Below are 17,137 nucleotides of genomic sequence, written 5' to 3'. Positions count from 1 at the left end.
CTCTTGGGGTGGGTAGGTTGCTTGCAGGCATAGGTGACATCTGGTGTGTATGTGAGCCGTCCGCTTTGCTGGAATGGAGTCAAGCCTGGTAGGAAGATGGCTGCGTGTGGTGTTAGCCCTCCATGGTGGATTCCATGGTCAGAACTTCAAAACCGTTCGCCTGGATAGCGCCTGGCGGCGCAGTCTCTTCCGCTCCATGGCTGGGATGGATGTCATATGGAACGACGGGAAACCATCCGTTCTCCTGGTAGGCACTCTTGTACCGGTTTAGAGTGCCTCTGTAGCGTTATGGCTGCTAGTACTGCATAAGTCCCTTTTGCCCCTAGGTAGGTTTGCCCACACTCTCTGGCCAGACGTGTGTGAGTAACTTCTCCAGGTGCTCTGGAAACCAAGCTGGTGATCACGATGTTCTGTAAGGGGGTTTTTCCTCACAATCAAACAGGCAAAAAGGAACTATGGGGAATATACTGCAAAAACAAAGCTTTTTTTAAAAAAATACTTCAAATACATAAGCAGCAGAAAACCAGCCAGGGGGAAAATGGGGCCATTGAATAACCAAGGGGTAAAAGGATTACTAAAGAATAACAGGGAAATGGCAGAGAAGCTAAATGCATTTTTGCTGCTGCTGCATTTTCACTTCGGAAGATGGGTGATACTTGCCTACTCCAGAAACACCTATTTCAGGAGGGCTATCAAAAGGCCCGAGTCAGATTGAGATGAAAACAGAGGAGGTTCTATGATTGATGCACAAATTAAAAGCTGATAAATCACCAGGCCAAAATGGCATGGATCCAAGCGTCCTGAAGAACTCAAATGTGAACTTGTGGATCTCCTGACAAAAATATATAATTGATCACTAAAATCTCCCTCTATTTCCCAAGAACTGGAAGGTAGCTAATCTTAAAATTAGGATTCCAGAGGAGATCCAGGAAACTACAGGTCAGTCACTCTAGCATCAATACTGGGTAATTTGGGGGAATCTATTATTAAAGATAGAATTAGTAGGCACATTGATAAACAAAATCTACTGGGGAAGAATCAGCATGGATTATGTAAAGGAAGATCTTGTCTCATTAACCTTTTAGAGTTCTTTCAAGGGGTGAACAAACATATGGCCAATAGTGACCCAGTAGATGTTGTTTACCTAGATTTCCAGAAAGCTTTTGATAAAGTTCCTCATCAAAGGCTCTTAAGTAGACTCAGCACTCATGGGTTAAGACAAGTCCTCTTGCAGATTAAAAACTGGCTAATTAACAGAAAACAGAGTATAAACAGGTAGTTTTCATAGAGGAAGGTGGTAAGCAGTGAGGTATCGAAGGGCTTGGTACTAGTTCCTGTGCTTTGTAAATTGTCCATTAATGATTTGGAGTTTGGAGTAGGCAGTGAAGTGGCTAAGTTTGCAAATGCCACTAAATTGTTCAGTGCAGTGAGAACTAGGGAGGACTTTGAGGTGCTGCAAAGGAATCACTTAAGGCTGGGCAAGTGAGTATCAATGCAGCAGATGAGGTTCAATTTGGACATGTTTCTTTAAATGAAACTAAGTCCTCAGGGCCAGATGTACTGCATCTAAATGTACTAAAAGAACTTGCAAATGTAATTTCTGAGCCTTTGGCCATTATTTTTGAGAATTCTTGGAGAACAGGTGAGGTGCCAGAAGACTGGAGGTGGGCAAATGCTGTCCCCATTTTGAAGAATGGGGAAAAGGAGGATCTGGGTACCTACTGATCTGTAAGCTTTACATCTATACATAGGAATTTTAGATGAAGTCATCAAGCAACCAGTACTTGAGCAATTAAAAAGTATGGCTATGATTATGAAGAGATAGCATGGATTTCTCACAAAACAAGTCACATCAGACTAACCTTATCTCTCTCTCTTTAGAAAGTTACTACCTTGAGGGATCAGAGGAATGCTGTAGACATAGTTTATCTAGATTTCAGTAAAGCTTTCGATAAGATTCGACATAATATTCTTGTTGACAAGTTGGTAAAATGTGGTTTGGATCCTATTACTGTAACTTGTTGACAGATAGCACCCAAAGAGTACTTGGCCAGTGCTGTTGAGGAAGGGATGTGTAGGTGGTGCAGGCAATTGAACATGGGCATTAGGAGTGCTTGCAAGCTGGAGAAGAATACATAAACAGATAGGTGCATGTAGGTGTGGGGGTGAAAAGAGAGGACCGCCCACTTTCCACCCCCATTTTGGCTTAGCATGAGTTTCAGAGAGATTTTTCTGAAAATGAATTTACTTTTGAAGAAGAGGCATGTTTGGGGGAGTGCCCTGGAAGTGACATCACAGGAAAAGGTAAAGTTCTGGTTCAGTGTTCTCTGGAAGTGACATCACTTGGTACTTGACACCACAGGAAATGACATAATTCCTGTCTCCCGGCTCCACCCCCAAAGTCTCCTGGCTCCACCCCCAAATTTTAGTGGGCCACGAAGGAGAAGTGTAAAAATAACCGGGCCATGGGAAAGAAAAGTTTGGGGAACCCTGTTTTAGAGAGTATGATGTTTCACACTCCAGGGTCATATTGTCACAGGTCAAGCAAAGCTAGTGTGCGTTCCTTGCAGGTAGTGTGGATCTAAATACAAGTAGCCAAGTTGAGGGTTCCGTTCCAGTGTCCAGAGGTGAGAAAGTCATTACCAAATAGTTGTCCAAGAAGCATAGTTAGGCAGTCCAAGCGTTACTCACAAGCAGAGATCACAAAGCTGAGAAGCAAGGTCAAGAGTTGGTCCAGGAGTCACTCGAGCAAAGTAAGGGGTCTGTGCAGTGGTCACAGAATCAGCACTTAACAGTTTTTTTATGGATATGTCTAATGGTCATGCTTGCAGCCAGCTCTTCAGGAATAATCCCACAACTACTCAAACAGCTGGTGTTGGATCAGGAGGCGAGTGCTTTGTCATCTCTCTTATAATTTTGCTCAAAGCCTCTGTCTGCAGCGCTTAACAGTATGGGTGATACTGGAAGGCTTTGAATGATTCTAAGTTTCACCTGTTCAATCAGGGCTGGAAGGTATTGGCTCTGCACCAGCTGTTAGTTGTAAGTCCTAATAAGCCTGCAGTTTATCTTTCTACTTGCTAGCTTCTGCTGACTCATAGCTAGCTACATGGTGCTCCTCTTCTCCTGAGGAGTCCTCCTCTTCTAAGTTCTGATCCATGACACCTACCTTATCTGCTGATCTATGTTCAATATTGCTAATTCCTTATACATTATAAGTACAAATCAGCTTCTGTTTCGCCTCTGATAATTGCTTAGCTGCACATTCCTATTCACTTTAACACTCCTACCTCTGGTCACTACATCAGAGCTGAGAGTAATCTGTATCATGGAAGAGCGACTCAATTTAGAACTTGGCTCACATTCCAATATGACAATGCTATGCAATAAAGCAAAGGAACAAAAAAAAACCCTTACATAAAATTCATACTCAGTGAAGGTAAACAATGTTGAATATAGGAAAAAAGAAGTGAAAGTTTAGAGTATGTATAAACAAACCTTATACACCCAATTAAGTTCTGTTTGACTACTGAAATAAGTAGAGCAGAATATAGTTTAGCTAGGAATTCTATATACATAAAACCCCCGTATGCTGGCAGTTTCCGGCTCTCCCACTGGCCCATGAGCGTACCACATCGGCCACTGGCACATCAACAATCACTCAACTGTACTTACATGCCATTGGCTGAGTCCACTCCTCTGCCCCACGTGCTGTCAGCGCAGACCAGAGAGAACCACCAAAACACCTTCTATTCTGAGAGGCACACTTCTCCTGCCTGGCTACACCATGCCTGCTTGTCTACTGACACACCTGGGTCTTCTCAGAAACGCCTGCCTGTCTTCAAGGGAAGCCTTCCACAGTCACTCTGTCTCCTCTTTCATGCCTCCATGGCAGCCTGCCTACTGAGGCACGACACCACACCTTAATGTCTCCCACCCAGCCTCCCCTACTATTCAATCCAAGGGTGAGGGGGAACAGTAGCCTCTCCCTTCCTCCCTCCCACTGTCCTTTGATGCCCACACTTCTCAATTGCCCTTTGCCATCCCCCACCCCTCCTCAGGGCTGCTGCCTTCCGCAGAGTCCTCCAACATTTCAGCTGACCCAGAACGCTGTGGCAGCAGCAGCCCAGTACAACTCAGCCATGAATGGCATCCACAACAGCCCGAGAACTGGTGGCAAGGGCTCCAGTGCACATCACATGCAGTCAGAGGTTGCTTTGGCCTTTCCTTCAATGGTCACCCTCCAAGCTGCTCAGCTGTGTGCCTCCACTTCTCCACTTGATTCTAATGGCACCGTGGTTGCCCCAACCGCCATGTTCACCTGCCCTTCCCCCTCCTAACCATGGCTCCTGTTACCATCAGTGAGCCTTCCCAGCACGTTAGTCCACCCTCTCACTGACAGCTTTCCAATTCACCCTCAATCATTACATGGCCTTCTCTCCACAGGGTGGTAGCACATGGCACTACTGTCACCCCATGAACACCTCAAATGCTACAAGACCCTGCTTTTGGGGCTACTGGTCCTGCTTCATTCCAGGTCATCCTGATGGGTTATAAGGTTGCCGACCTAAGGGAGGTGGTGTCTACATTTTACAACTGCACATGTTCTATAAAGTTTTATGTCTGCAAAATGTGTTTCTCTATATATTATTCTGGCAACAACATGAATGAAAAGAGTACATGGCCCTTTTTGATGACGACTTTACCCTATTTCATGACTGCTGCTGACTACACTTCTCCTTACACTCCATTCTACCAAGGCAAGAGGTGCCCATATTACTTTACCAACCTCCCACACACACCCTCACCCAAAGCACCAAGCTTGAGTGTCACCCTACAAACTAGGCTCTCCTCTTCCTCCCTGCCACCATCCCTCCCTGCCTCAATCCTCCCTGTGGTCCCAATGCCCTGTATGTTCAGAATGTAGAGGACATGGTTGCCCTTTTTTGATGTCTGTGTGTGTGTGTGCACCTGGAAGCCATGTCAACTTCTGGTCACTGACCTCTACTGAGAGCCTGAAGGATATTCAGGGAGCTGCCTAAATAACCCTGGCCATGCCTCCCAACTGTCTATTTCAAGGACTATCCCAGATCTGACAAGACTGGGTTTGCCTGGTCTGCCCACCTTCAGTCCTGCAAGTGGGCACAGCACTGCCTCTATACTGACACAAAATATGCTGTCCTTCCCCTCCACATTGGCTGCTCTAATTCTGCTACACTACTGTGTATTTACACTGCCTGCCACTTTCACATCCCTCAACAACAGCTTTTTTCTAGAGCCCGTTGTGTCTATTTTCACAACAGGCCTCATTGCTAGTTAGACCATAAATGATCATCCATTCTTATGTCTATGCTTATGTCTGTGTCCATGTAAGACAACCATCTATGTATAACTATAGCAATGTTTATATATATATATTAATATTTAATAGGGAAAAACTTAATTACTATCTTAAGTGCTCACAGTGAAAACAAAGTAGTGATCCAAGATCTTCTTGATAATAAAAGGGCTTTAAATGTCAGTGGAATCATTTTAATAATTAATACATTGGAAAACATTTCTAACTACCAAATGCTATCCTCCACAGCACAGCAGAACAAGAGATTCTGCTAAGGAGACAACCTGCCCCCAATTTTTATCCTATCTTTCAACATACAGAAGTCCTCAAGGCATTTCACAATAACAAATCCAAAGAATAATATAGCCTCTCTCTATACATGACTAAAGGTTCCTCCAAATATGACTACCACCTCTTATCATGCATCTTTTTCCACTCCCGACAGTCTACCCTTTTCCCTACATAAGTAGCCACTAGGAAAAGCTGGCAATGATAAGATTACTCAAGAAGGCAGGGCTCTTCCTACTTGCAGATGTGGACATTACAGGAACTGCATTTTTGGACTGTTCAAATTTCATGCTTTTGTGTACACATATACATGCATATAGATGACTACACAATGTGATTACCATAACAAGGCCATGTAGTTTGTACTCTCATTAACTAGATCAGGGGGATGTAGAGAAAAAAACCTACTAAGCAAAACTTTTAATATCTGTACTGCACAGTAAAGATTTGCTTTATTCCCATACATAAGAAATCCCATTCTTATTGGTTTTCAAATGATTTGATAAGCAAAAACCAAGACAAACAGCCAAAGAATAACTTTTAGTATTATTTTCCTTGTTTAATATCTTATTATATACAGTCATCAATCAGAATTTTTTTCAACATACCATACCTTCTGAACATCTGAATCATGCTTCTGCTGTAATTTAAGCTTTTCTTCATGAATTCTAGCTTCCATCATTTTTGTTTTCATCTCCAGCTGAAAATTAAGTGATCAACTACATTAATGGCTTCAAATACATTTAACCACACCCTACCTATTAAAATACGGCCAAAGCCTAATTTGAGCCAAAGGGGGGGAAAACTTGAAGACCAGCTTGTAGTTTCCACGTCTTCTGGTAAGATGTTCTAAAGGGTAAGGAATTACAACTCTCATACAGAAAGATAGACAGGGTTCCAAAAATTCACAGAAAAGTTATCTTCTGCTGGAGCAGCAACTGCCTTCTATAAGTGAAAATTTAAACCACAGCAGAGCAGTATTCTTCTACTCCCGTATTCATTGAGGAACTGAAATGAAATAACACATAAGTACTTATGGTAACACAGCCTAATGGACACTCATTCATTGATCTAAAGATTGCTTCAATTACTTTGTTGGAAGCCTGCAATTTGCATATAGATCATTAAGCAGGATAATAGCAAATGGAAATGTTGATTTTTCTAGCATATGCACTAAAACATACTGCAGTTCTACATAGTTTAAAACCTAACTGGCCAGATATGTTTAAAAGTTTTCGGCTCATCCATGTCTTTTAAGCAATAAAATGGAGTTTATTAAATACTGATTCAATATGAAATTAGTCAGATGGAAGCATTCTTCTTCTAACCATTTGACAGCCAGTTTGGTGTAGTGCTTAAGTGTGTGGACTCTTATCTGGGAGAACCAGGTTTGATTCCCCACTTGCAGCTGCTGGAATGGCCTTGGGTCAGCCATAGCTATCGCAGGAGTTGTCCTTGAAAGGGCAGCTGCTGTGAGAGCTCTCTCAGCCCCACCCACCTCACAGGGTGCCTGTTGTGGGGGAAGAAGATAAAGGAGATTGTGAGCCGCTCTAAGACTGTTGAGTGGAGGGCGGAATATAAATCCAATATCATCATTATTTTACACACAAATATCCAGTAATAGTCTCATGTCTGGCTATGTCCCTTTGATATTAACAGCTGAAAAAAGTAAACCATATATTTGGAGAAATGCAAAAGGGAATAAAATAAATATTCTTGACACTGTTGTTCACAATATGCCAAAATTGTATATTGTTTTATTTGTGGGTAGTAGACAAGGTTCTCTCTGTGTTGCCGTGCACTTGCCCAGCAGTTTTGGCCTTTTGGCACACAATAGTGGGCGGCAGGAAAATTGGGCATGGGGCAAGCGAAGGCAGTGAGCTCACATCTCTCCTTCCCAACATTCTGGCGAGCGAGAGCCCATGGGCATGGAAGGTCAAAGGAAGAAGGGGATGGACTCAGTCCAGCTGCAAAGTGAGCCAAGAAGGAAGAGTCTCCTTGCTCTATTGTGAAAAAGACGACGACGACATTGGATTTATATTCCGCCCTCCACTCAACAGTCTTAGAGCGGCTCACAATCTCCTTTATCTTCCTCCTCCACAACAGACACCCTGTGAGGTGGATGGGGCTGAGAGGGCTCTCACAGCAGCTGTCCTTTCAAGAACAATCTCTGCCAGAGCTATGGCTGACCCAAGGCCATTCCAGCAGGTGCAAGGGGAGGAGTGGAGAATCAACCCCGGTTCTCCCAGATAAGAGTCCTCACACTTAACCACTACACCAAACTGGCTCTTGCTCCCCTCTGCCGGCAGGCTCTCAAGGGAGGGAATTAGGGTGGATTGGTGGGGAGGTCCTGTTTGACTCAGAAGCATTCCAGGTGGGGGCTGGGATTATCAAGTTTTGTGCACAGAGCACTGCTTTTCTGACTGCGCCCTCCCCCCCCCCCGCTCCACCACATTTAAGCCCACAGAGCATCTTTGTCCTTCCTTCCTGGGGCAGAGCAGGTGGCTTGAGATACAGCTTGCCACGTGAGTACAACACCATGGAACACAGCCATTGCAGCATGGCCAGGAGCAGAGCAAACCTGGTATAGCACATTGCATGGCCAGCTTGGGCATCTCCCTGCCTATGGTACAAGCTGGTCCTCCTTTTACTTCCCTTCACGACCATGGCAGTGAGCAAGCCCAGGCAGGTCCATGCAATGTTGCTCTGGAGGCTACAGGCTTCCTGCACCCCACCCCAGCCTCACCTCCTTATAAGCAAGCCCAGGCAGGGTCATGCAGTGTACCACTGTCCTCGACTGATTCACACGAGAGTCCTGAAACTAAATGCCCTGGCGAAGAAGTTAGCCCCACAGAGCCGACTACATTAGAGTAAACAAGTACAAAAATGGTCTGCCATAGTAACCTTTGTTCCTTTTGCCCTGTTAGACTATACTTAGGAGTGGCTCATCCAACTGCAGCATGAGTAAGTGGAGTACAGCAGGAGCATTTCCCAAGTCCTCATCCTGCTCCCTTCAAGTTATTGAGTAGTGAGCAAATGGCTGCCAGAGAAGCCAAGCAGGAGGAGAGCAGAAGACCCAGAACTCCCCCTGTCTGCCCCATTGCCCTTCCACTATGTCTGCTACCTCGCAAGACAGTGGCTCTATCCCCTCTCCTTTCTCCCCAATTCTTTTTGGTGCTGGTATCTGACAATCACCCAAGCTGCCAGGCAGCAGCACGGGTGAGGAGGCAGCCATGTCAGCTCTGATTCCTGGTTACTCTCCTGCTTGCTCTTTGCTGGGAGATGGGGGAGGGCACACCTCATGGAGGAGACAGCCCCACACTTCCCTCACATCACTAAGCACATTGAAGCACAAACAGGAGAGGGAACACCCCTCTCAAGTTACTTTCAGTGCGGAGAGAGACGGAGGAAACTATCAGTTCAACACACTGGATGCTATTTAAGAAGAACTGCTTCCCCCCTCCCCACACACACACCAGTATTTAGCTCTCACCTTCCCAAGTTTCCTTTTTCCCTTCTGAATAGAAAATGAGAAATATTTGACCATTGACAGGAGAAATTTTCAGGAGCCAAAAAGAAAACTTAAAAAGCTCTTAAAAAGTTTTATCTGCAGTTGACTCTTTTATCTGCAGTTGACTCTTTTATCTGCAGTTGACTCTCTTGCTATGACTCCATCCTGGTGTTGCCAAACCACTGGTGCAAGGGAGGCAAAGAGAGTGGCAGCCCCAGACATTATACCCCCACCCCAGTGTAGTTTCTGGAAGATATCACCCCACCTTCACCCCACGACCTTTCTAAACTCAATCCTATCCTTCTTTGTGACCCAAGGAATTTTCTCACTATAATATAGTGGTTCTATGCAATGATGAGGCAAGGTGATAGTGAACATAGCTCTTTTATTGAATACAGCATGGTCTAGCGCTGCCTAAGAAGACTGAAGACTAGGGCCGCAGGGCCAACTATATAAACACCCAAAGTTTCCGAGCTGCCTGTGATTGGACCATTCAAACCAGCTGGGGGCTCTTGATTGGAGCAGGGCAGCAGGAATTTGGATCCTACTGCCTATTGTTCCTGAGTCCCCAAGCTCAGTCCTTCAGGCCCCAATGAGCCAAGCGAGAACTCCATCTTATAGATACAATTCTCAGCACATATTCCACCCCTGGAGTGGAGCCATTTAAAATGCTGCTTGTAAAAACTTTTTAAGTGTACTTTTTCATATTTGAGTCTTATAAAGACACTTTCTTTTGACAAAGGAGAATAAAGGCAAATTTATATACTGTTTCTACACCCAGAATAAAAAGTTGTGATAAATCATTTTATTCCACTGTTTGACATGGGGCTTTCCTCTCCCTGTAAAGCAAGAGGATTGCCATTGTTTACAGTGGTAAACTTTAGTGTGGTCTGCCCAATAGCCAGCTACAAAATTAAGATCCTGTTTCAGACTTTTTCACATTGAAAGCTGCTATTGAAAACTTCATTTTCAAGACAGTTGACTGAATTTTATGATTGGATTTCTTTTTTAAAAAATTCAAATATACCTTGTGGAGTTTACAAGGCTGTGTGCTCATTTGGTAATCATTAAGGGAGCTAGAGAACATGGCTTGCCAAAATATTTCACTTTCAAGGAAAATTTCAGGAAATAAATAAGAAGTTGTGCCAGTAGCTCAAGGCTGCTTCTATTCTGTAATAAAATTTGACTTGATTCTGTTTAGAATTACAATGTATAAATCATTCCTAAAATATAGATTAAAAGAATTATATAATACAAAGCTAAGTTCCACATAAATATATGTTCCATATAAATATATAATTTGTGATATGAATAATTGCTTATATTTCATATTTGTATGTTTTGCATGTTTGTAAACTATTTTTTTTAAAAAATGAAGGCCTGCTCAGTATTTTAAAGTCAGCACCATTTTTGGCTCACAAAGGAGAATTTCTGCTCACAAGGCTCCACAGCTTAGGGGAAACATTGGCAGCCGATATCAGAGCTCTCAATTTTTCATCAAAAGTGCCCTTTTTTATTACTAGCTGTTTCCAGCTATCTTAAATCTGATTAATGTATGATGATCTCTTCAATCTAAACTCCTTATGATCAGCTTTTACTTTTCTCAGGATGATCCAGCATTCACAATCAAATCAGTTTTTCTTCCTTTGTTTGAGTTGGTTAAAGTGAGATAAGTGGTATACAGATTTATATAGATTGATTTTTTAATAATTTCTTTATCTATTCATTCAATTTAACAAATTGCCCCATTTTGGCTAGTGCCGGGCTCTGGGCAATTTTCAACAATAACTAATAAATACAATCATATAAAAGCAATAACTCTGATGGCATCCTATCAATATTCTTCCCTTTCCCCCCATATTTATTTTAATTTATTATTTACAAATAAAAGGGAAGGAAAAGCAATGGTGTTGGCAACATAACCATTAACTCAAACATTTCCAGCTCCATATTAACTCAGCTCACATTTAGTACATTGACTTTATATTCTGAATTGTTTATACCTTAGGATTTTTGTAACCATTCATAAAGCTTAGACCAGTTATATATAGCTTCCTGCTTAGATCTTTCTTTTACTAAAGTCGTCATAATATCCAATTCGGCAGTATCTAAGATTTTTTTCTAATGAAGTTTCCTTAGTAGGTAATTCTTTTTTTCCCAATATTTGGCAATTAAAATTCTTGCAGCAGTTACCAAATGAATAGTCAGATTTTTCCTGTCTAGTACTTGAGGCATCATATTTAGTAAAAAGGTTTCTGGTTTAAAAGGAAAGTAAAATTTTAAAAATTTTTGTAGCATCTCATGGACTTTAACCCAAAACTGTTTCACCCTATTGATAAGAGTGAGGATCTTCCTCCTAAACAGCAGCCGTCCTTCCTGCTTGGCCTTTCAGGAGGCAAGAACAGTGTTTGCCTCCTGAGAGAGCTTTTAAACAGTTCCCCTCAGAGCCTACTTGGACGCTGATTGGCTGAAACCAGTGCCAAGCATTCTGGGGATTGTAGGCTGTCTCTTTCTACCGAGACACAGGCTTCACAGGTTCCCTAGGACCGCTACGCCTCTGTCTCACTGCACAGCATAGATCATGACACCCCTCCACCAGACTAAAGCATGGGGTCCAGCCATCACTGACGAGGGCTGCATTCCAGTGACCTGTGCGGGTTCTGTCACTTCCAAATATTCAAACCATATAAAACAGCAGAACAATATTCTGATTAACCCAATTACAGAACCCAATCTGAGTTTTCCTCAATAGTTTTTGTTCATCAGTGTGCCTCCTTATTCTCTCTTTAATAATGGTTTCCACCAACTTTCCCAGTATTAACATCAGACTGCTGGCTTGTAATTTCCCGCATCTCCTCTGGAACCCTTTTAAAAAATGGGAGTGACATTAGCTACCTTCCAGTCCTCAGGAATGGAGGCAGTATGAATGAATGAAAAATTACATATTTTTGTCAGGAGATCCATGAGTTCATATTTGAGTTCTTTCAGAACTCTTGGATGTATGCCACCCGGGGCCTGGTGATTTATCAGTTTTTAAATTGTCTATCAGTCACAGGACCTCCTCTCTCATCACCTCAATCCGACTCAGGTCTTTCAACATCCCTCCCGAAATCTGCAGTTCTGGAGTGGGCCAGCACTTCTAATCTTCCACAGTGAAGACAGAGGCAAAAAATGCATTCAGTTTCTCAGCTATTTCTCTATCGTCCTTTAGTAATCCTTTTACTCCTTGGTCATTCAAGGGCTCCACAGCCTCCCTGGCTGGTTTCCTGCTTCTAATGTATTTGAAGAAATTTTAATTGTTGATCTTTATTCATTTTATTTTACTTAGTTAATTTATATTCTGCCTTTTCCTGAAATAGGCTCAGGGTGGTTGACAACATAAATAAAACAATTAAAACTTACAATTAACTGCACTGTAAAAACGATGACATGGGGTCACTTTCCCTCCCCCCCCTTTTAGTTGGCAGACATGGACACAATTTGGTAAAGTCAGATTAGCTATTGCTTTTCATTGTGAACACAACTGTTGGCTTCTTTTTAAAAAAGTGATTGTGCTCAAGTTTTGCCAGTTCTTTCACTTCACTTAATATATTGGTAGGAATTTTCTTATCAAGGACAATCAATGAGAAAATGGACAGTTGCTTATTGCTAGAGTAACATCAGCACAACAGCACAAGCAGCAACTTGAACAGAAGCCAAAGTAGTACAAGGAGGAGAATAAGCCAAGCTGCATACTGACTGAGAAATGAACCAAAAATGACTCTGTTTTGTATACCTTAAAAAAAAAATTGAAATCGTTGTATCTTCCTGAACTTTTCCTGAACTCTGCTAGCATCATAGGAGATGTTATGTTAAGAATGTATGTGCCTGCCTTTGGTAGGATTAGTGCTGTACTCAATAAGATAAACTAGTGCAGTAGAGACTGCTCTGACCTAGACCTCAGAGATAAGATCATGGGTAGGAGATACCATCATAACCACAACCAGATGCATGTAACATTTAGGGATAGGCTGCCTTAGTAACCATGTGCTGGAATGTGCATTTAAAAATATAATTGGTATATGTAGTAAATGATAATGAAAACATAGTAAATTCGTCAAAGGGTAACTAGAGATGGAAGATGATACTATATAATACATGGCTGCCTGTTAGAACTTCAGAGAAACTGTTTCAATGTCCATATAGACTATCTCTCTGTAGTTCAAACTACTTACATTTTTTTCTGCTGAAGTTTCCATTGAACCCCTTGTTTGGGAACCTTGAGAATTTCCCCCTTAATACACAATCTTTTTTTGTGCCATATATAATAGATATTGGGAGGGGCAGTGGCTCAGTAACAAAGCACATGATTTGCATGTTGATGACCTCAGCTTCCAGTTGAGATATTTCAGACAACTAGTACCAGGAAAGAATTTTCTCAACCTGGGAAACCAAACAGCTAATGCCAGCCAGAGCAGAAGATATGAGCTGGATGGATGAATATAAAGCAGCTTCACCTGTATGAGAGACTATTTATAGCATCATAACCAACCTTTCCCCAATTTTCATTTTCAAAATGGCTGTCATAAGTGAAGGGCCAATTACCAAATGTTGAGAAGTTATTGGCCAAGATTACTTGTATGACATCAGCAATTGCATCCCAAGAGGCACTTGCTGTACATACAAGATGATAATGCTTCCTGTGCTAAAGAATCTTCCCTTCTGTACTAAGTACATGAGGAAAAGCCAGGAGAACTGGTTCTTTGTTTGGGAAAGAGATGCTGTTTTGATTCCGTTTCCAGTGAAAATGGGAGGATTTGATCAGCCACTGAGAGAGGTTTCTAAGCATGGTTACTTAAAGCCTGTGTTTGTGGTCAAATAAGGTACACAGATGAGATTCACTTTCCCAGAATCAGCTATGCTAATATGTTGGTAGGGAGCAACCTGAAGCTCTGTTTTTCCTCTTCCAGTCTAAGCACTTTGGATTTTTACCTCCAAGATTCAAACAGCAAACAGATGGCCACAGCGAGCAACTCTGAGTTAGCTGCAAAAATAAGCTATACTATAGCCCACCAGCACCAGCAATGCAGATTAAATTCTCTCTTTAATTTATTCCTTCAATACAATAATATCTTCTATCATTTGTTTCCAGGATTTCATCAGCATTTAAAAGACAGTGTACTACTATATTATACAGCGCCTCTTTGTCTTTCCAGAATCTCTAATTTGCAGCCATGAACGTAATCAACCACTTGAAAAACATCTATTAAAAATTCTAAAATGTACTAATAGGAAAACAGCCAAACTGGAGAATATCGGTTTCTCTCTTATTTTGACATTGTTTCTACATGACAAGTAACTTTAATTGGTGGTGTTCTATGGGAAACCACCTATATTCACAATTGTAACAAAACTCTATTGTAGGTGTTAAAGGCTGTCCAAGTACATCCAACATAGAGTAATAAAAGTGCAGGAGACTTAGCCCTAGCTCTTTGGCAATTATCTGGACGCTGTACTAGTTAAAAACCTGCCCTGAACTACTAAACCAACTCTTTGATCTGTCTCAAAAGCCTCCAGTACATATGTCAATAACTAAGACATGAATGAGTCAGTGGCAAAAAAAGCAATACTACAAAACCACCTGAGAAGTAATATCAAGAATAAGAAGAGCTACAAAGTAAATATTAGGATTTCAGCAATATAAGATTAAACATTCTCATCATGAAAGATGATGCCTTCCTGTGAAATCGTGATAGTAAAACATAAGTGACTTTTTTCCAGAATACAACTGTAGGCAGGTAGTCTGTACCCAGTATTTTTTAACCCCCATCATTCCTTAAGGCAGGGGTGTTGAACTCATTTCTTATGATGGACAGATCTGACATAACTGAGACCTTGCTAGGCCAGGTCATGTATGTCATAAAACATAATACCACTTAGTGAAGATTTAAACTTTCTAAAAAATAAAAACAAACACAATGAAAGGTTTTTTAAAAAACTTAAAAAATGCTTAAAAGATTAGCATTCTTGCAATAATATTTTGTTTATTCAACAGTTTCTAATAACTGACACCTCTTGGTCTGAATTATTGCAAACAATGCCCATGCTGTAAGCAATCTTGAGTATGCTGATCAGGTGTTGTTCAGGTGTGTGTCTATAAGTTGCAAACTTACTTTTGATTTATTGACACTCATTACAGAAATCTCATGGTCAATGCTTTGAGTCTAAGACCCAGGGGAAAACATGAAATGGCTAGGCATTGTGAGCTTTTGTACATAAGTTGCTTCATATGCTGATCAGTCAATGAAGAAAACAGAGGCTTTGCTCTGTAGCTCCTGTGCAATTGGGTAAGCCTGGCAAAGCAAGCTGTGATGCAGAAGGAAGCAAGAGAGAGAGAAGGAAGCAGATGACAGTGAATTGCTTGCAGGCCTGATAGGAGCCCTCTAGGGGTCTGATCTAGCCGTCAAGCCACATGTTTGACACCCCTGCCTTAAAAGGTCAAAGAATAATCCCCTTAAAATGAGTGTTCCAGGAAAAATATTACAACTTCATAGGTCTGAAAGATATCTCATAAGTCAAGACAGGCATTAAACATGACACATGCCTGCAGGCATGATTACAGATACTAAAGTAATGATTTTTCATGATCATGCTGAAGACAACGAATGTTATAATAAGGCTTCATATTCAAGAGTTATTCAGCCATCATTGCAGAAGTGACAACCCTGAACCAACACAGAGAGGCAACAACAACTTTAAGGGTTAAGAGGATCCTCTAGACTCATGACAAGAAGATCAAGACAGTACTGACCACCCAGCATCAGAGTTAGGATACATAAACCTGGATAACTGATCCTAAGAGCCTTGGAGAAGAAGATTTACTTGGGAAATCTCACCTTGGGAAGATATCGAGGCAGTACTACTAAGAAATGCAGTACTACTTATGTATCACAACCAGTTTAGCATCCAAAGTCAAGTCCTGTAGAGACTAGGAAGATTTTAAGGATATGACTCTCAAAAACTCATCCCATAAAATTCTTGTTGGTTTCTATGGTGCTACTGAACTCAAATCCTGCTATTCCACTGCAAACCAACATGGCTACCCTCTGAAAAAAATTGGCACCCAGTTGCCTTCACATATTTTTATTTTGGGAAGAATTAGAAACTTCTCAGAGGCCCAACAAAGCTCAAGACAACTGTTAATTCCTATCTTAAACTCCCTAGTCCTTTGGGGTGCTGGAGACACCAAGGCACTAGATATACCTTTTCTGGAATCTCATAGAAGCAGGCCACAGATTCAGAGGGAGCTCACAGGAGCACAGTTCCTGAACCTTTCTGAGAGGTCCATCGAATAGTAGGTGCAGCTGCATAACAATCCCTGGATGAGTTCCACCACCTATTTTTCTACAAAACGACCCCTGCATAGAAGGATAGTTGGGCAGTTCTCCTGGCATGCCCTATTAAGTCCTATGAGAAAATAATTTCATAAGTGGTAGCATTTTCAGTATTGATGTTACAAAATTGTTTTCATACATCAGTAGTTATTAAAAAGTTGCAACATCTCTTAAATACAAAGCAGGTATTCTGTGTGGGGACAATTAATTAGTAAACAGTATGCTGAAATGAGCAATACCTATCAAGCCATTCCAGCAAACAAAACAGAGGTTTCCTCCCTTTTCTTCAAGTCTGCAACATTCCAACTACAAAGGTACTGGCATTCTACAAAACTCACTCTTAATCAAAATTCTACCTAAAAATTTGTCCATAAGTATATTCTACTTAATACAAGACAACAGTGTGGGCCACCACTCAGCAACAAAACACTGCATGATCAAAGCTAAGGAGTACAGTCAAATCTCTAATTTATCCAATGGTGATAAGTAACCTTGAAAATATGACAGTAATACTTGCTTACCTTTCAGCTACTCTACCTAGCATCAAATTTATTCAGCCACAAGATGGCATTACACTATACATAAACCATTACAAAGTGTTCCAAATATGAAATGCCTTCACTTAGAATA

At 41.5% G+C, this 17,137-nt stretch overlaps 1 protein-coding gene across 2 annotated transcripts in view; it reads right to left on the bottom strand.

Moving 5' to 3' along the window:
- Positions 1-17,137, bottom strand: part of CEP112 (centrosomal protein 112) — a 507,150-nt gene that overhangs the window by 434,048 nt on the left and 55,965 nt on the right. For both annotated transcript variants that reach the window (XM_060252333.1, XM_060252332.1), the window contains exon 9: positions 6,237-6,323. In XM_060252333.1, the coding sequence (XP_060108316.1) occupies positions 6,237-6,323 (87 nt within the window). The remainder of the gene's footprint in view (positions 1-6,236; positions 6,324-17,137) is intronic.

The sequence above is a fragment of the Heteronotia binoei genome, chromosome 13 (genome assembly GCF_032191835.1).
Source record: "Heteronotia binoei isolate CCM8104 ecotype False Entrance Well chromosome 13, APGP_CSIRO_Hbin_v1, whole genome shotgun sequence".
Taxonomy (NCBI): Eukaryota; Metazoa; Chordata; class Lepidosauria; order Squamata; family Gekkonidae; genus Heteronotia; species Heteronotia binoei.
Note: the sequence above shows the minus strand (reverse complement) of the source record. Positions and strands in the feature narration are given on the sequence as shown.